The sequence below is a fragment of the Macaca nemestrina genome, chromosome 20 (genome assembly GCF_043159975.1).
Source record: "Macaca nemestrina isolate mMacNem1 chromosome 20, mMacNem.hap1, whole genome shotgun sequence".
Classification (NCBI taxonomy): domain Eukaryota; kingdom Metazoa; phylum Chordata; class Mammalia; order Primates; family Cercopithecidae; genus Macaca; species Macaca nemestrina.
The window spans coordinates 55,225,121-55,240,380 of NC_092144.1; the positions used below are offsets into that span (position 1 = coordinate 55,225,121).

Consider the following 15,260-nt stretch of genomic DNA (forward strand, 5'->3'; position numbering starts at 1 on the left):
TTATAGGCATGAACCACCGCGCCCGGCCTCCAATAAACATTTATTGGGCACCTACGGTATTCCAGGCGCTGGTCTAGGCATTGGGGTTACAACAATGCACAAAACAGAAACTCTGAAGCTGACACGCTAGCTTCAAACGTTCCTTAAGTATCTTTATCCCCAATTTACGGTTGAGGAAACTGAGGTGTAGAGAGACCTTGGAGGTTTCCGAAATACTATTATGATGGCAGGTGCAGAGCCCTGGCAATCTCTTGATCCTGAAGCTCCCCTTCCAGCCTTAGAAACGGCAGGTTCAAGTCCCACTGGGAGACCAAAGCAGGGAGCGGCTCAGTTTCCCGGCTTGCTCAATTGGTAAGGCGTGATGGCCCTAAGCAGGCCTCAGTTGTCTCGTCCAGAGCAATGGGCAGCGACTCCCGCCCAACCCCTCCTGAGCGCCCAGCCTCCCTTTCCCGGCCGGCCCCGCCCCCGCGATCACGTGAGGCGTGGGGGTTTTCCCGTTCCCCAGGCGTGACGTCACGGCGGGGTGCAGACCAATGGGCGTGCAGGCCGGCGGCGCCGGGGAATTCCGCCGCCCCGCCCCCGCCCGCCGCCCGCCCGGCCCGGCCCCGCGCCCCGCGCAGCCCCGGGCGCCGCGCGTCCTGCCCGGCCTGCGGCCCCAGCCCTTGCGCCGCTCGCCCGACCCGCGATCGTCCACCAGACCGTGCCTCCCGGCCGCCCGGCCTGCCCGCGTGCATGCTTCGGTCTGGGCCAGCCTCTGGGCCGTCCGTCCCCACTGGCCGGGCCATGCCGAGTCGCCGCGTCGCCAGACCGCCGGCTGCGCCGGAGCTGGGGGCCCTGGGTAAGCGGAGCTGGGGTTCAGGAGAGGGGTCTGGGGCGGGGCTGGAGATGCGGGGATTCTGGCGGTCCCGGAGTAGTCTGGGGGTTCCTATGGGAGTCTAAGGGTTTCGCGGGGGCAGAGTGAGGGTTCCTGAGACACTGTATTAGGGCGTAGAAAGGAGGCAGAGGGTGATGGGGTACGGCCCGAGGTTCGAGCGAGGCGTCCCGCTGTAGAGTGAGAGGGGGCGGGGCCTGACCCTGAGGCAAAGAAGGGGGCGTGGCCTGACTCAGAGAAGGAGGAGCGAAAGCTGCTCTTGGGGGGCATAGGGGCGGGGCCCGGCCCAGAGAGGGAGAAGAGGGGCGGGATCCGACCGGGACTATGAGAAGAGGGCCGGGCCTGACTCAAAAAAGGAAGCAGGGCCCTGCGCGGAGTGGTGAGGGGGCGGGGCCTGGCCGTGAGGGCAGGAAGGGGGCGGGGCCTGAGTTGGCCAAAAGAAGGGGAAGGGGCGGGGCCTGACTCTGGCCGAGTGGAGGGGAAGGGCCTGTTACCCAAAAAAAGCAGGGCGAGGCCTGACACAGAGAATGGGGAGGGGGTGGTGCTTGCCTCCAGACGGAAAAGGGGGGCCTTGACATTGAAAAAATAAAAAGTGGTCTGACCCTGACAGGAGGCTGTTTTTGTTTTTTTGTTTTTTGTTTTTTTCTTTTGAGATGGAGTCTCGCTCTGCCGCCCAGGCTGGAGTGCAGTGGCACGATCTCGGCTCACTGCAACCTCTGCCTCTCGGGTTCAAGCGATCCTCCTGCTTCAACCCCCCGAGTAGCTGGAATTACAGGTGCCCGCCGCCACACCCGGCTAGTTTTTGTATTTTTAGTAGAGACGGGATTTCACCATGCTGGTCAGGCTGGCCTCGAACTTCTGACCTCAGGTGATCCGCACGCCCCAGCCTCCCAAAGTGCTGGGATTACAAGCGTGAGCCCTTGCGTCCGGCGGGATGGGGACTTTTAAAACTGAGATTGAGATGGGGTACCCTCCAGGCCCAACTTTAAGGGAGAAAAGGAGCGGGCCCTGAGTGTGATGAAGGGTAGGGCGAACCACAGAAACTAAAGGCCAGGACCTGTCCATGATTTAGCCAGTAAGCCTGGCTAGACGCAGGGGGCAATCAGGGCAAGGGGCCTGATCCAGAGAAGAAGGGCTAAGAGAGGAAGGGGCGGGGCTTGCTTGGGAGATTCTCTGGTCCCCTGGCTGCCCTCTATCACCTCCTGAGACGTTCCTCCTTCTCTGCAGGGTCCCCCGACCTCTCTTCGCTCTCGCTCACCGTTTCCAGGAGCACAGGTGAGCAGCCCTCCACAGTTCCTGCCCACTTGCTCGTGCACGATGGGGTTGTTTGGGGCTTCACGTGGTTCACCTCAGCTTTCCCCTGACAGACTGCATCCCTCCCTGCCAGTTGAGATGGGCCCTCTAGGTTTTCTTACCTCTTGGACTGTTAAGAGCGTGACAGGTGGCCAGGCGCGGTGGCCGAGGCGGGCGGATCACGAGGTCAGGAGGTCGAGACCATCCTGGCTAACACGGTGAAACCCTGTCTCTACTAAAAAAATACATTAAAAAATTAGCCGGGCCTTGTGGCGGGCGCCTGTAGTCCCAGCTACTCGGGAGGCTGAGGCAGGAGAATGGCGTGAACCCGGGAGGCGGAGCTTGCAGTGAGCCGAGATTGTGCCACTGCACTCCAGCCTGGGCGACAGAGCGAGACTCCGTCTCAAAAAAAAAAAAAAAAGACAAAGAGCGTGACAGGTAAAACTAACCACCTATCCATGCGCGAAGCCTTCTTTAGAGATTCGCTGTGGCTTAGCAGAAGGTAATCACTGCCATCCTGGGCTTTGGTTTACATACTGCTGTCACTGCCCCTCCCTGTGTGAATGTCTGCAAGTCAATTCCCCAGTCCAGGCCTCAGTTTTCCTCATCTGTAAGATGGACAGAATAACAGTGCTTCTCTTTCAGGGAGATTGAGAGTATTCAGTGAATTGATACAGATACACTTTCCAAGCAGTTTCTGGCACACAGTAAGGGCTCAATAAGTGTTAACTGTTCGTGGTATAATAATAATAATGATGGCCGGGCGCGGTGGCTTAAGCCTGTAATCCCAGCACTTTGGGAGGCCGAGACGGGCGGATCACGAGGTCAGGAGATCGAGACCATCCTGGCTAACACGGTGAAACCCCGTCTCTACTAAAAAATACAGAAAACTAGCCGGGCGCGGTGGCGGGCGCCTGTAGTCCCAACTACTCGGGAGGCTGAGGCAGGAGAATGGCGTGAACCCGGGAGGCGGAGCTTGCAGTGAGCTGAGATCCGGCCACTGCACTCCAGCCTGGGCGACAGAGCGAGACTCCGTCTCAAAAAAAAAAAAATAATAATAATAATAGCGATAATAATTATTATTAGTAAACAGTCTATAACAGTGGTTCATTTTTAGTGTGTGGTTTTTTTGTGTGTTTTGTTTGTTTTTGTTTTTTGAGACGGAGTCTTGCTCTGTCACCTGGGCTGGAGTGCAGTGATGTGATTTTGACTTGCTGCAATCTCCACCTCCCGGGTTTAGCAATTCCCCTGCCTCAGACTCCTGAGTAGCTGGGATTACAGGCACTCACCACCACACCCCACTAATTTTTTGTTTTTCAGTAGAGACAGGGTTTCACCATGTTGGCCAGGCTGGTCTTGAACTCCTGACCTCAGGTAATCCGCCCGCCTCAGCCTCCCAAAGTGCTGGGATTACAGGTGTGAGCCACTGCACCTGGCCAGACAGTGGGTTTTTTTTTGTTTTTTTTTTTTTTTTTTTTTTTTTTTTGAGAAGGAGTTTTGCTTTTGTTGCCCAGGCTGGAGTACAGTGGTGCAATCTTGGCTCACTGCAACCTCCATCTCCCAGGTTCAAGCGATTCTCCTGCCTCATCCTCCCAAGTAGCTGGGATTACAGGAATGAGCCATCATGGCCAGCTATTTTTTTTTTTTTTTTTTTTTTTTTAGTAGAGATGGGGTTCCTCTATATTGATCAGGCTAGTCTAGAACTCCTGACCTCAGGTGATCTGCCCGCCTTGGCCTCCCAAAGTGTTGGGATTACAGGCATAAGCCACTGCCCTCAGCCTCAGACGGTGGTTCTTAAACCATGTGCATCAAAATCATCCAGAGCACTGGTTAAAACATAATGTCGCCTGGTGTGGTGGCTCACACCTGTAATCCCAGCACTTTGGGAGGCCAAGGTAGGCGAATCACCTGAGGTCAGGAGTTTGAGACCAGGCTGACCAATATGGAGAAACACAATTTCTACTAAAAATACAAAATTAGCTGGGCGTGGTGGCACATGCCTGTAATCCCAACTATTCGGGAGGCTGAGGCAGGAGAATTGCTTGAACCTGGGAGGCGGAAGTTGCGGTGAGCCAAGATCATGCCATTGCACTCCATCCTGGGCAACAAGAGCGAAACTCCGTCTCAAACAAACAAACAAACAAAAAAACAGCCGGGTGTGGTGGCTCATTCCTGTAATCCCAACGCTTTGGGAGGCCGAGACAGGCAGATCACAAGGTCAGGAGTTTGAGACCAGCCTGGCCAATATGCGGAAACCCCATCTCTACTAAAAATAATTTTTAAAAAATTAGCTGGGCGTGGTGGTGGGCGCCTGTAATCCCAGCTATTCGGGAGGGTGAGGCAGGAGAATTGCTTGAACCCGAGAGGTGGAGGTTGGAGTGAGCTGGGATCGCGCCACTGCATTCCAGCCTGGGTGATAGAGCAAGAGACTCCGTCTCAAAAACAACAACAAAAAAAACCATAATGTCCGGCCCCACCTCTCAAGTTTCTGATTCAGTAGGTTTGGGATGAGAAATTATTTGCATTTGTTTTTTTTTTTTTTTTTTTTTTTTTTCAAGACAGAGTCTCGCTCTGTTGCCCAGGCTGGAGTGCAGTGGCGCAATCTCAGTTTACTGCAAGCTCCGCCTCGTGGGTTTACGCCATTCTCCTGCATCAGCTTCCCGAGCAGCTGGGACTGCAGGCGCCCACCACCACGCCCGGCTAAGTTTTTAGTAGAGACGGGGTTTCACTGTGTTAGCCAGGATAGTCTCGATCCCCTGACCTCATGATCTGCCCACCTCGGCCTCCCAAAGTGCTAGGATTACAGGCGTGAGCCACTGCGCCCGACAGATTATTTGCATTTTTAGCAAGCTCCCAAGAGATGCCGAGAACTACTAGTCTGTAAAGTTCCCCAGCCAAAATTCATTGCTGCCCAAGGAAATGCAGAATCTCAACCAAATTACGACATTTTTTCTTATATACATTTGCTGGGATTTGGAGGGCAGGGATAGTCCTATTGTTGTGAATACTCATTGGCTCCAGTTAGCTGGGTCTGGGCCTTTCTCTGGAGATATAATCTTGGGATGGACCCCAGTTCTGGCTTGGCCATGGAAGTGAGGCTGGTTCCCCAAAAGGTCTGCAAGTTTAGGGAGGATGGCATCAGGGACAGACACTGCCCAAGCAGTGGTCCTGGGCAGGAACAAGGCTGACACCTTTTTTTTTGAGACAGAATCTCACTCTGTCACCCAGCCTGGAGTGCAGTGTCACAATCTCTGCTCACTGCAACCTCCGCCTCCCAGGTTCAAGCGATTTTCCTGCCTCAGCCTCCCGAGTAGCTGAGATTATAGGCACATGCCACCATGTCCAACTAATTTTTGTATTTTTAGTAGAGACGGGGTTTTGCCATGTTGGCCAGGCTGGTCTGGAATTCCTGGCCTCAAGCAATCTGCCTGCCTTGGCCTCCCAAAGTGCTGGGATTACAGGCGTGAGCCACCGCGCCTGGCCAAGGCCGAGACTTTTCTGGTCCAAGACCTAGATCTTTGGTTTCAAATTAGAGTTATTTCTGATGTCATCCAGTCAATATATATTTATTGTGTGCCTGTTCTGTACCTGGCCTTGTGCTGAGCAGTGCTGAGAACAGCCCTAGCCCTGGGGTTCCCTACCTAGATGGGGAGGCAGACACATAAACAGTAAGTTAAATACGGGATTATAAAATGTGATAAGGGCTATGAAGAAAGCTTGGGGTTGGGCCGGGCGCGGTGGCTCAAGCCTGTAATCCCAGCACTTTGGGAGGCCGAGACGGGCGGATCACGAGGTCAGGAGATCGAGACCATCCTGGCTAACACGGTGAAACCCCGTCTCTACTAAAAAATACAAAAACTTGCTGGGCGAGGTGGTGGGCGCCTGTAGTCCCAGCTACCCGGGAGGCTGAGGCAGGAGAATGGCGTAAACCCGGGAGGCGGAGCTTGCAGTGAGCTGAGATCTGGCCACTGCACTCCAGCCTGGGCAACAGAGCGAGACTCTGTCTCAAAAAAAAAAAAAAAAAAAAAAAAAAGAAAGCTTGGGGTCAATGATATTTAACAGCAGGGTGAGGATACGAGAACTAGTGGGATAGAATGGGGAGGAAAATTCTCCCCTTTTTTTGGAGGCAGAGTCTCATTCTGTCACCTACAATGGAGTGTAGTGGTGTGATCTAGGCTTACTGCAACCTCTGACTCCCAGGTTCAAGCAATCCTCCTGCCTCAGCCTCTCAAACAGCTGGGATTCCAGGCGTGTGCCACCACACCCAGCTGATTTTTGTACTTTCAGAGAGACAGGGTTTCACCATGTTGGCCAGGCTGGTCTCAAAATCCTGACCTCCACTGATCCAGCCACCTCGGCCTCCCAAAGTGCTGAGATTACAGGCATGAGCCACTGTACCCGGCCAGAAAATCCCCTTCATTTTGAAGGGTCAGACATATGCTGGACCCTGGGGATACAACGAGGAGAGACAGACATTATTCCCACTCTTCAATGCTCCCAGTCTATAGGAGACAGGTATGAGTCAGTATAATGTGAGGTCATGTGACATCCTCATCAGAGCCATGAAAACGATAAAACAGGCCGGGCGTGATGGCTTATGTGTGTAATCCCAGCACTTCAGGGGGCCAAGGTGGGTGGGTCACCTGAGGTCAGGAGTTCAAGACCAGCCTGATCAACATGGCAAAACCTCATCTCTACTAAAAATACAAAAATTAGCTGGGTGTGGTGGCGCAAGCCTGTAATCCCAGCTACTCGGGAGGCTGAGGCAGGAGAATCACTTGAATCCACGAGACAGAGGTTGTGGTGAGCCGAGATTGCGTCATTGCACTTCAGCCTGGGTGACAAGAGCAAAGTTCCATCTTAAAAAAAAAAAAAAAAAGAAAGAAATAAAATGATAAAAATAAAGGCACCTAACTTTAAGGGACTGGAATGGGGCATAAGGGGACTCTCTTGGATAAAATGGTCAGGGAAGAGCTGTCTAGGATGTGACATTTGACCAAGGACCTGAAGATGGAGGAGGAGGAAGTCATGCCATGCAAGGAACTGGGGGAAGAGCATTCAGGCAGAGACCAGCCTGTGCAAAGGCCGAGGCAGCACATACATAGTCAATTTCCTGCTCTCACATCTGCTCTCACATGGCCCATCCTGGCTGCCCCTGAATGATGGCAAGTCCATGTCAGGGGTAAGGGAGGAACTGCTATTTGAGCAGAAACTTGAATAATTTCCTGGCTAATAGAGGACTTGAGATAATATTAACCAAGCTTTCTGGAAGGTGTCACATGGTCAGAACCTGTACTAAGCAGTTTACCTGTGTGATTCTGAATCCTCATGTTAGTTCCTGAGGTAGGAGCTCAGATCTCATTTTGTAGAGGAAGCTCAGAGATGGTAAGTGACTTGCCCAAGGCTGCACAGCCAGTGAGTAACAGCTGAGATTCAAATCAATTCTATGTGACTCTACACTCCATGCTCTAAAATCATTCCCATGGCCGGGCATGGTGGCTCACACCTGTAATCCCAGCACTCTGGGAGGCTGAGGTGGGTGGATCCCTTGAGGCCAGGAGTTCGAAACCAGCCTGGCCAACATGGTGAACGTCCGTCTCTCCTAAAAGTACAAAAATCAGCCAGGCATGGTGGTGCGAGACTCTATTCCCAGCTACTCAGGAGGCTGAGGCAGGAGAATCTCTTGAACCTGGGAGGCAGAGGTTGCAGTGAGCCAAGATCCTCTCGCTGCACTCCAGCCTGGGCAACAGAGCAACAGTCTGTCTCAAAAAAATAAATAAATAAAGAGAAGAGAGGAAAAGAAAAGAAAACCATGCTATCCAACTTCTCCATTTTACAGACAGATAAACTCGGACCCTAGAAAGGAGGATTCTCTAGGACTTAAGTCCATACAACAGCATCTTACAAACCCTCTCCAGTAACAGCCAGCATTTGCATAGTGCCTACTATGTGGCAGTTCTAAATGCTTCCGATGTGCTCTTTAATTTTTAAAATTTTAAGGCTGGGCACAGTGGCTCATGCCTGTAATCCCAGCACTTTGGGAGGCCACGGTGGGTGAGTCACTTGAGATCAGGAATTCGAGACCAGCCTGGCCAATATGGTGAAACCCTGTCTCTACTAAAAATACAAAAAAAAAAAAAAAAAAATTAGTCGGGCATGGTGGCGTGCACCTGTAATCTCAGCTACTCAGGAGGCTGAGACACAAGAATCGCTTGAACCCGGGAGGCAGAGGTTGCAGTGAGCCAAGATTGCACCACTGTACTCCAGCCTGGGTGACAGAGCAAGACTCCATCTCAAAAAATAAAAAATAGGCCGGGCGTGGTGGCTCACGCCTGTAATCCCAGCACTTTAGGAGGCCAAGGTGTGCAAATCACAAGGTCAGGAGATTGAGACCAGCCTGACCAACATGGTGAGACACGTCTCTACTAAAAATACAAAAAAATTTTTTAAAAAAATAGCCGGGTGTGGTGGTTTGCGCCTGTAATCCCAGCTACTCGGGAGGCTGAGGCAAGAGAATCACTTGAACCCGGGAGGCGGAGGTTGCAGTGAGCCGAGATCGTGCCACTGCACTCCAGCCTGGGTGACGGAGCGAGAGTCCATCTCAAAAAAATAAAAATAAAATAAAATAAAATTTTAAATAAAAGTATCTTAGCCCAACAACATAGGCATTATTATTGTGCCCATTTTACAGATGAAGAAACCAAGGCACAAAAAGGTGAAGTAATAGGCTTATGGCCACACAACTAGAAAGTTGCAGAGCCAGGATTTGAACAGAGGCAGTGAACACAGAGCTCCAGCCACAGCTGCCCAGGACTCAGTCTCCCCCTACAGCCCGGGAGCCAAAGTCTAACTCTGTCTTTGGGTCCCCAGGTTCATCCAGCACAGATGCCTAAGAAGGATTTTCCCAGTTCAAGTTACTTGAGGTTGGCCCTGCCAGTGACCTAGAGTGTGTCCCTTCCTCTCTGCCAGCCTTAGTATCCCCATCTGCCAAGTGGGGGGGACCTTGGCACCCTACTGGCTTCATAGATCTCATGAGATAAGGGGTGCAGGAAAACTGCCTTTTAAGGGGCAAAGGTCTGGCTGCCAGGAGCCACTCCCTGAGAACAGAGGACAGATCTAGCAGCTGAGCAGGTTCACATCTATAAATCCTCAGCCAGAGACCAGCGCAGGCAGCCCTGGGTGGGACACCTGGCTGCAGCTGCCTTCCTTTGCTGTGTGATTCTAAGGTTCACTGGTGGCCTCTGGGCTTCCCCTTGTCCTGTCTGTGGAATGATGGGAGGTTGGTTTCGATTCCTCCACGATTCTGTCAAGGGCTGAGCTTTCCTGGGGAGGTGAAAAGGGGCTTCCCTGAGGACCCAGCATTACTGTACCTCCTCCCTCAGGAAGCAGGGGTGAATCTGGGATTTTGGGTGGGCACTGTGGGAGGACAGGGCTGAGGTACAGAGCAAGAGGCTGCCTGGGTTCAGATCAGCCTCTTTGCATCTTTTTCATTGTTGTTTGTTTTTGAGACAGTCTCACTCTGTCGTCCAGGCTGGAGTGCAGTGACGCGATCTCAGCTCACTGCAAACTCTGCCTCCTGAGTTCAATCGATTCTCCTGCCTCAGCCTCCCAAGTAGCTGGGATTACAGGCGCCCACGACGACGCCCAGCTAATTTTTGTATTTTTAGTAGAGACCAGGTTTCACCATGTTGGCCAGGCTGGTCTCGAACTCCTGATCTCAAGTGATCTGCCCACCTCAGCCTCCCAAAGTGCTGGGATTACAGGCGTGAGCCACTGGGCCCGGCCACCTCTTTGTATCTTTAAACACCAGCCAGTGACCTCCAGGACCCTGGGGTGCACTTCAGGGAGGAAGCATACCCCAATTTGTTTGGAAATTTGGGCATCCACTTTTTCCTGGTGACAAGGCCCTTTTCTAGTGGGTTCCCAAAAAGACTTGAAAATCCCTGGTCTAAATGTTTTTTGGGAGGTATTTGACTTAGTTTGAGGATGCTGGGACCCCAACATTAGAGGTTGAAAGGATGGTAGCCCAGAGGGGAAGATGAGGTTTGGGTTTAGTGCCCCAGCAAGTCAGAGCCCAGGGTTTCCCAGGACGGAGGAAGATGGAAGGGTCACAGGAGGGACAGGGTTGGGGAATCTGTCTTAAAAGCTGAAAAGTTGTGACCACTTTCTGGACCTTACCTTTCTCTTTCTCTTTCTCTTCCTTCCACAGATGAATTGGGTGAGTATCACAGGGCAGGTTTGCGGGGAGGCTGAGGGACCCAGGTGCCTGCAGAAGGGGCCTTGGCCTTCCTTGTTCAGTGGGGGTGGGGGAGAGGTGTCACTGTGGGACTTCCAGGACTGTGGAGGGATTTGAACGAAGTCATGCTCCTAAGGTACTTAGCAGTGCTTGACACTTGGAAAACACTCAGCAGGCCAGGGGCCGTGGCTCATGCCTGTAATCCTGGCACTTTGGGAGGCAGAGGCAGGAAGACTGCTTGAGGCCAGAAGTTCAGGACTAGCCTGGGTAACACGGTGAGACCCCATCTCTACACGAAATTTTTAAAAATTAGGCAGGCATGATGGTGCACACCTGTAGTCCCAGCTGCTTGGGAGACTGAAGTAGGAAGATCACCTGAGCCTAGGAGGTCACCTCGGAGGCCGAGGCTGCAGTGAGCTATGATTGCACCACTGCACTGCAGCCTGGGCAGCAGAGCAAGACCTCGTCTCAAAAAGAAAACCAATTAAAATAATGCTATTAATCCCCTCAGGAGTACAGACAGACACTGTTCTAGGCCCTGGGGATTCAGCCATGAATAAAACTAAGTCCCTGCCCTCACAGAGCTGATAACCCAGTCGGGGAGACAGAGCAAAATGAATAGATGAGCAAGATCATGTTAGCCTGGGCTGAGAGCTGTGAAGAAAATAAACAGGACGAGGGAGAGCTGGCCTGGGGAAGACACATTAGGTCAGGCCTTTCTGAAGAGATAACGTACGAGCTGAGACCAGGAGAAGCAGCCAGCATGGGTTGAATGGGGGACCGTGCGGAACAGGCAGTTGGAGGAGCAAGTTCTTTCTTATTTATTTAAGTTATTTTTTCAGACAGTCTTGCTCTGTCGCCCAGGCTGGAGTGCAGTGGTGCTATCTCAGCTCACTGCAACCTCCGCTTCCTAGGTTCAAGCAATTCTCCTGCCTCCTGTCTTCCGAGTAGCTGGGATTACAGGCATGCGCCACCACGCCCAGCTAATTTTTGTATTTATTGATTTATTTATTTAGAGATGGAATTTCGCTCTTGTTGCCCAGGCTGGAGTGCAATGGCACGATCTTGGCTCACTGCAACCTCCACCTCCCGGGTTCAAGTGATTCTCCTGCCTCTGCCTCCCGAGTAGCTGGGACTACAGGCACACATCACCATGCCCAATTTGTGTATATATATATATATTTTTTTGTTTGTGTGTTTTTTGTTTTTTGTTTTTTTTTTTGAGACAGAATCTCGCTCTGCCACCCAGGCTGGAGTGCAGTGGCGTGATCTTGGCTCACTGCAAGCTCCGCCTCCCGGGTTCACGCCATTCTCCTGCCTCAGCCTCCCGAGTAGCTGGGACTACAGGCGCCCGCCACCTCGCCCGGCTAGTTTTTTTGTATATTTTTTAGTAGAGACGGGGTTTCACTGTGTCAGCCAGGATGGTCTCGATCTCCTGACCTCGTGATCCGCCCGTCTCGGCCTCCCAAAGTGCTGGGATTACAGGCTTGAGCCACCGCGCCCGGCCTGTTTTGTTTTTTGAGACAGAGTTTTGCTGTGTCGCCCAGGCTGGGGTGCAGTGGCATGATCTTGGCTCACTGCAAGCTCCACCTCCCAGATTCACGCCATTCTCCTGCCTCAGCCTCCTGAGTAGCTGGGACTATAGGCGTGTGCTACCACGCCTGGCTAATTTTTTTTATTTTTAGTAGAGACAGGGTTTCACTGCGTTAGCCAGGATGGTCCGAATCTCCTGACCTCGTGATCCACCAGCCTTGGCCTCCCAAAGTGCTGGGATTACAGGCGTGAGCCCCTGCGCCCGGCCTATTATTTATTTATTTAGAGACGGAGTCTTGCTCTGTCACCTAGGCTGGAGTGCAGTGGCGCGATCTTGGCTCACTGTAATGTCCGCCTCCTGGGTTCAAGCTGTTCTCCTGCCTCAGCCTCCCGAGTAGCTGGGATTACAGACGTGGGAGACCATGTGGGCTAATTTTTGTAGAGACGGGGTTTCACTACGTTGGCCAGGCTGGTCTCGAACTCCTGACCTCTATTGATTCACCCACCTCGGCCTCCCAAGGTGCTGGGATTACAGGCGTGAGCCACCGCATCTGGCCTCCCTGACTGTGTGTGTGTGTGTGTGTGTGTGTGTGTGTGTGTGTGTGTGTGTGTGTGTGAGAGATAAATGGGATGGAAAATGTCTTGGGGGTAATCAAGCGTTTTTTTTTTTTTTTTTTTTTTTAATTTTTAAAGAATCGGAGTCACCACCCGTTTTTTCTTCTCCCGCAGAGATAATCGATGAGTACATCAAGGAGAACGGCTTCGGCCTGGACGGCGGGCAGCCGGGCCCGGGCGAGGGGCTGCCGCGCCTGGTGTCTCGCGGGGCGGCCTCGCTGAGCACGGTCACCCTTGGCCCCGTGGCGCCCCCAGCCACGCCGCCGCCCTGGGGCTGCCCCCTGGGCAGGCTGGTGCCGCCCGCGCAGGGCCCAGGCCCGCAGCCGCACCTGGTCATCACCGAGCAACCCAAGCAGCGCGGAATGCGCTTCCGCTACGAGTGCGAGGGCCGCTCGGCCGGCAGCATCCTTGGGGAGAGCAGCACCGAGGCCAGCAAGACGCTGCCCGCCATAGAGGTGGGCCCGGCGAGCGGCCCCGGGCGGGTGGGACTGGGTCTTCCCCTACACCCTGGAGCCATCCGCATGCATTTATACGTTTATTTGATGGTGGCTAATATTACTGTAATTGGTGGACCAGATATTAATTATACTATCACCTGGCCTGGAATCCAAAAGATTCAGAAAAAAGGAGGGGTCGGACATTTGGCTGGGCACGGTGGCTCACCCCTGTAATCCCAGTACTTTGGGAGGCCGAGGCGGGCGGATCCCCTGATGTCAGGAGTTCAAGACCAGCCTGGCCAACATGGTGAAACCCTATTTGTACTAAAAGTACACAAGTTAGCCGGGTGTGGTGGCACAATCCCAGCTATTTAGGAGGCCGAGGTGGGAGGATCACCTGAGCCCAGGGAGGTGCAGGCCGCCGTGAGCTAAGATTGCACCACTGCACAGCAGTCTGAGTAACAGAGTAAGACCTTGTCTCAAGAAAAAAAAAAAAAGAAAAAGAAAAAATGGAGGTAGTGCACGGTGCGGTGGCTCAGGCTTGTAATTCTAGCACTTTGGGAGGTTGAGGCAAGCGGATCACTTGAGATCAGGAGTTCTAGATGAGCCTGGGCAAGATGGCAAAACCCCATTTCTAGAAAAAATATAAAAATTAGCCAGGCATGGTGGCACATGGCTGTAGTCCTAGCTACATGGTAGGACTGAGGTAGGAGGATCGCTTGAGCCTAGGATGTCAAGGCTACAGTGAGCCAAGATTGCACCACTGCATTCCAGCCTGGGCAACAGAGCAAGACCCTGCCTCAATTAAAAAACAAATATATATACATACACACTGGAAGTAAAAAACGCAAAGGTGATTACTTTTGGCAGGGTATTAACATGTTAATAAGGTACAGGTAAGTTTTTTTGGTTTTTTTGTTTTTGAGATGGAATCTTGTTCTGTTGCCCAGGCTGGAGTGCAGTGGTGTGATCTCGGCTCACTGCAACCTCCATCTTCTGGGTGCAAGCGATTCTCCTGCCTCAGCCTCCCGAGTAGCTGGGATTACAGTCCACCACCGCACCTGGCTAATTTTTGTATTTCTTTTTTTTTTTTTTTTTTTTTTTTTTTTTGAGACGGAGTCTCGCTCTGTCGCCCAGGCTGGAGTGCAGTGGCGCGATCTCGGCTCACTGCAAGCTCCGCCTCCCGGGTTCACGCCATTCTCCTGCCTCAGCCTCCCGAGTAGCTGGGACTACAGGCGCCCACAACCGCGCCCGGCTAATTTTTTGTATTTTTAGTAGAGACGGGGTTTCACCGTGGTCTCAATCTCCTGACCTTGTGATCCGCCCGCCTCGGCCTCCCAAAGTGCTGGGATTACAGGCTTGAGCCACCGCGCCCGGCCTAATTTTTGTATTTCTTAGTAGAGATGTGGTTTTGCCGTGTTGGCCAGGCCGGTCTTGAACTCCTGACCTAAAGTGATCCACATGCCTTGGCCTTCCAGAGTGCTGGGATTACAGGTGTGAGCCACCATGCCTGGCCTCTTTGGTGTCTGTTAATCTGGATCTGTTCTTCAATCTGTCTTTGTGTTTCATGACATGAACACTTGTGGAGAACAGGATGGATGTTTTGTAGAATGTCCCACATTCTGAGGCCAGGTGTTGTGGCTCATGTCTGTAATCCTAGCACTTTGGGAGGCCGAGGCAGGCGGATCACCTGAGGTCGGGAGTTCGAGACCACTCTGGCCAACATGGAGAAACCCTGTCTCTACTGAAAATACGAAATACAGGGCATGGTGGCATACGCCTGTAATCCCAGCTACTGATGCAGGAGAATCACTTGAATCCGGGAGGCAGAGGTTGTGATGAGCCAAGATCCTGCCATTGCTTTTCAGCCTGAGCGACAAGAGTGAAACTCCTTCTAAAAAAGAAAACTGACGCCTGTAATCCCAGCACTTTGGGAGGCTGAGGCGGGCGGATCACGAGGTCAGGAGATCGAGACCATCCTGGCTAACACGGTGAAACCCTGCCTCTACTAAAAATACAAAAAATTAGCCGGGTATGGTGGTGGGCGCCTATAGTCCCAGCTACTCCGGAGACTGAGGCAGGAGAATGGCGTGAACCCGGGAGGCAGAGCTTGCAGTGAGCTGAGATCTGGCCACTGCACTCCAGCCTGGGCAACAGAGCGAGACTCCCTCTCAAAAACAAAACAAAAAACAAACAAAAAAGAATGTCCCACATTCTGGGTTTGTTGCCTGTTTCCAGATTAGGTCAGGTTATGCATTTTTGGCAGAAACACTCC

The 15,260-nt window shown here is 52.5% G+C and overlaps 1 protein-coding gene across 1 annotated transcript in view; it reads left to right on the top strand.

Moving 5' to 3' along the window:
* Positions 1-615: 615 nt before the first annotated feature.
* Positions 616-15,260, top strand: part of LOC105478672 (RELB proto-oncogene, NF-kB subunit) — a 41,775-nt gene continuing 27,130 nt past the window's right edge. Inside the window, exons 1-3 of the mRNA XM_071087126.1 lie at positions 616-838; positions 2,099-2,146; positions 12,663-13,003. Of these exons, the coding sequence (XP_070943227.1) occupies positions 733-838; positions 2,099-2,146; positions 12,663-13,003 (495 nt within the window). The 5' untranslated portion in view covers positions 616-732. The remainder of the gene's footprint in view (positions 839-2,098; positions 2,147-12,662; positions 13,004-15,260) is intronic.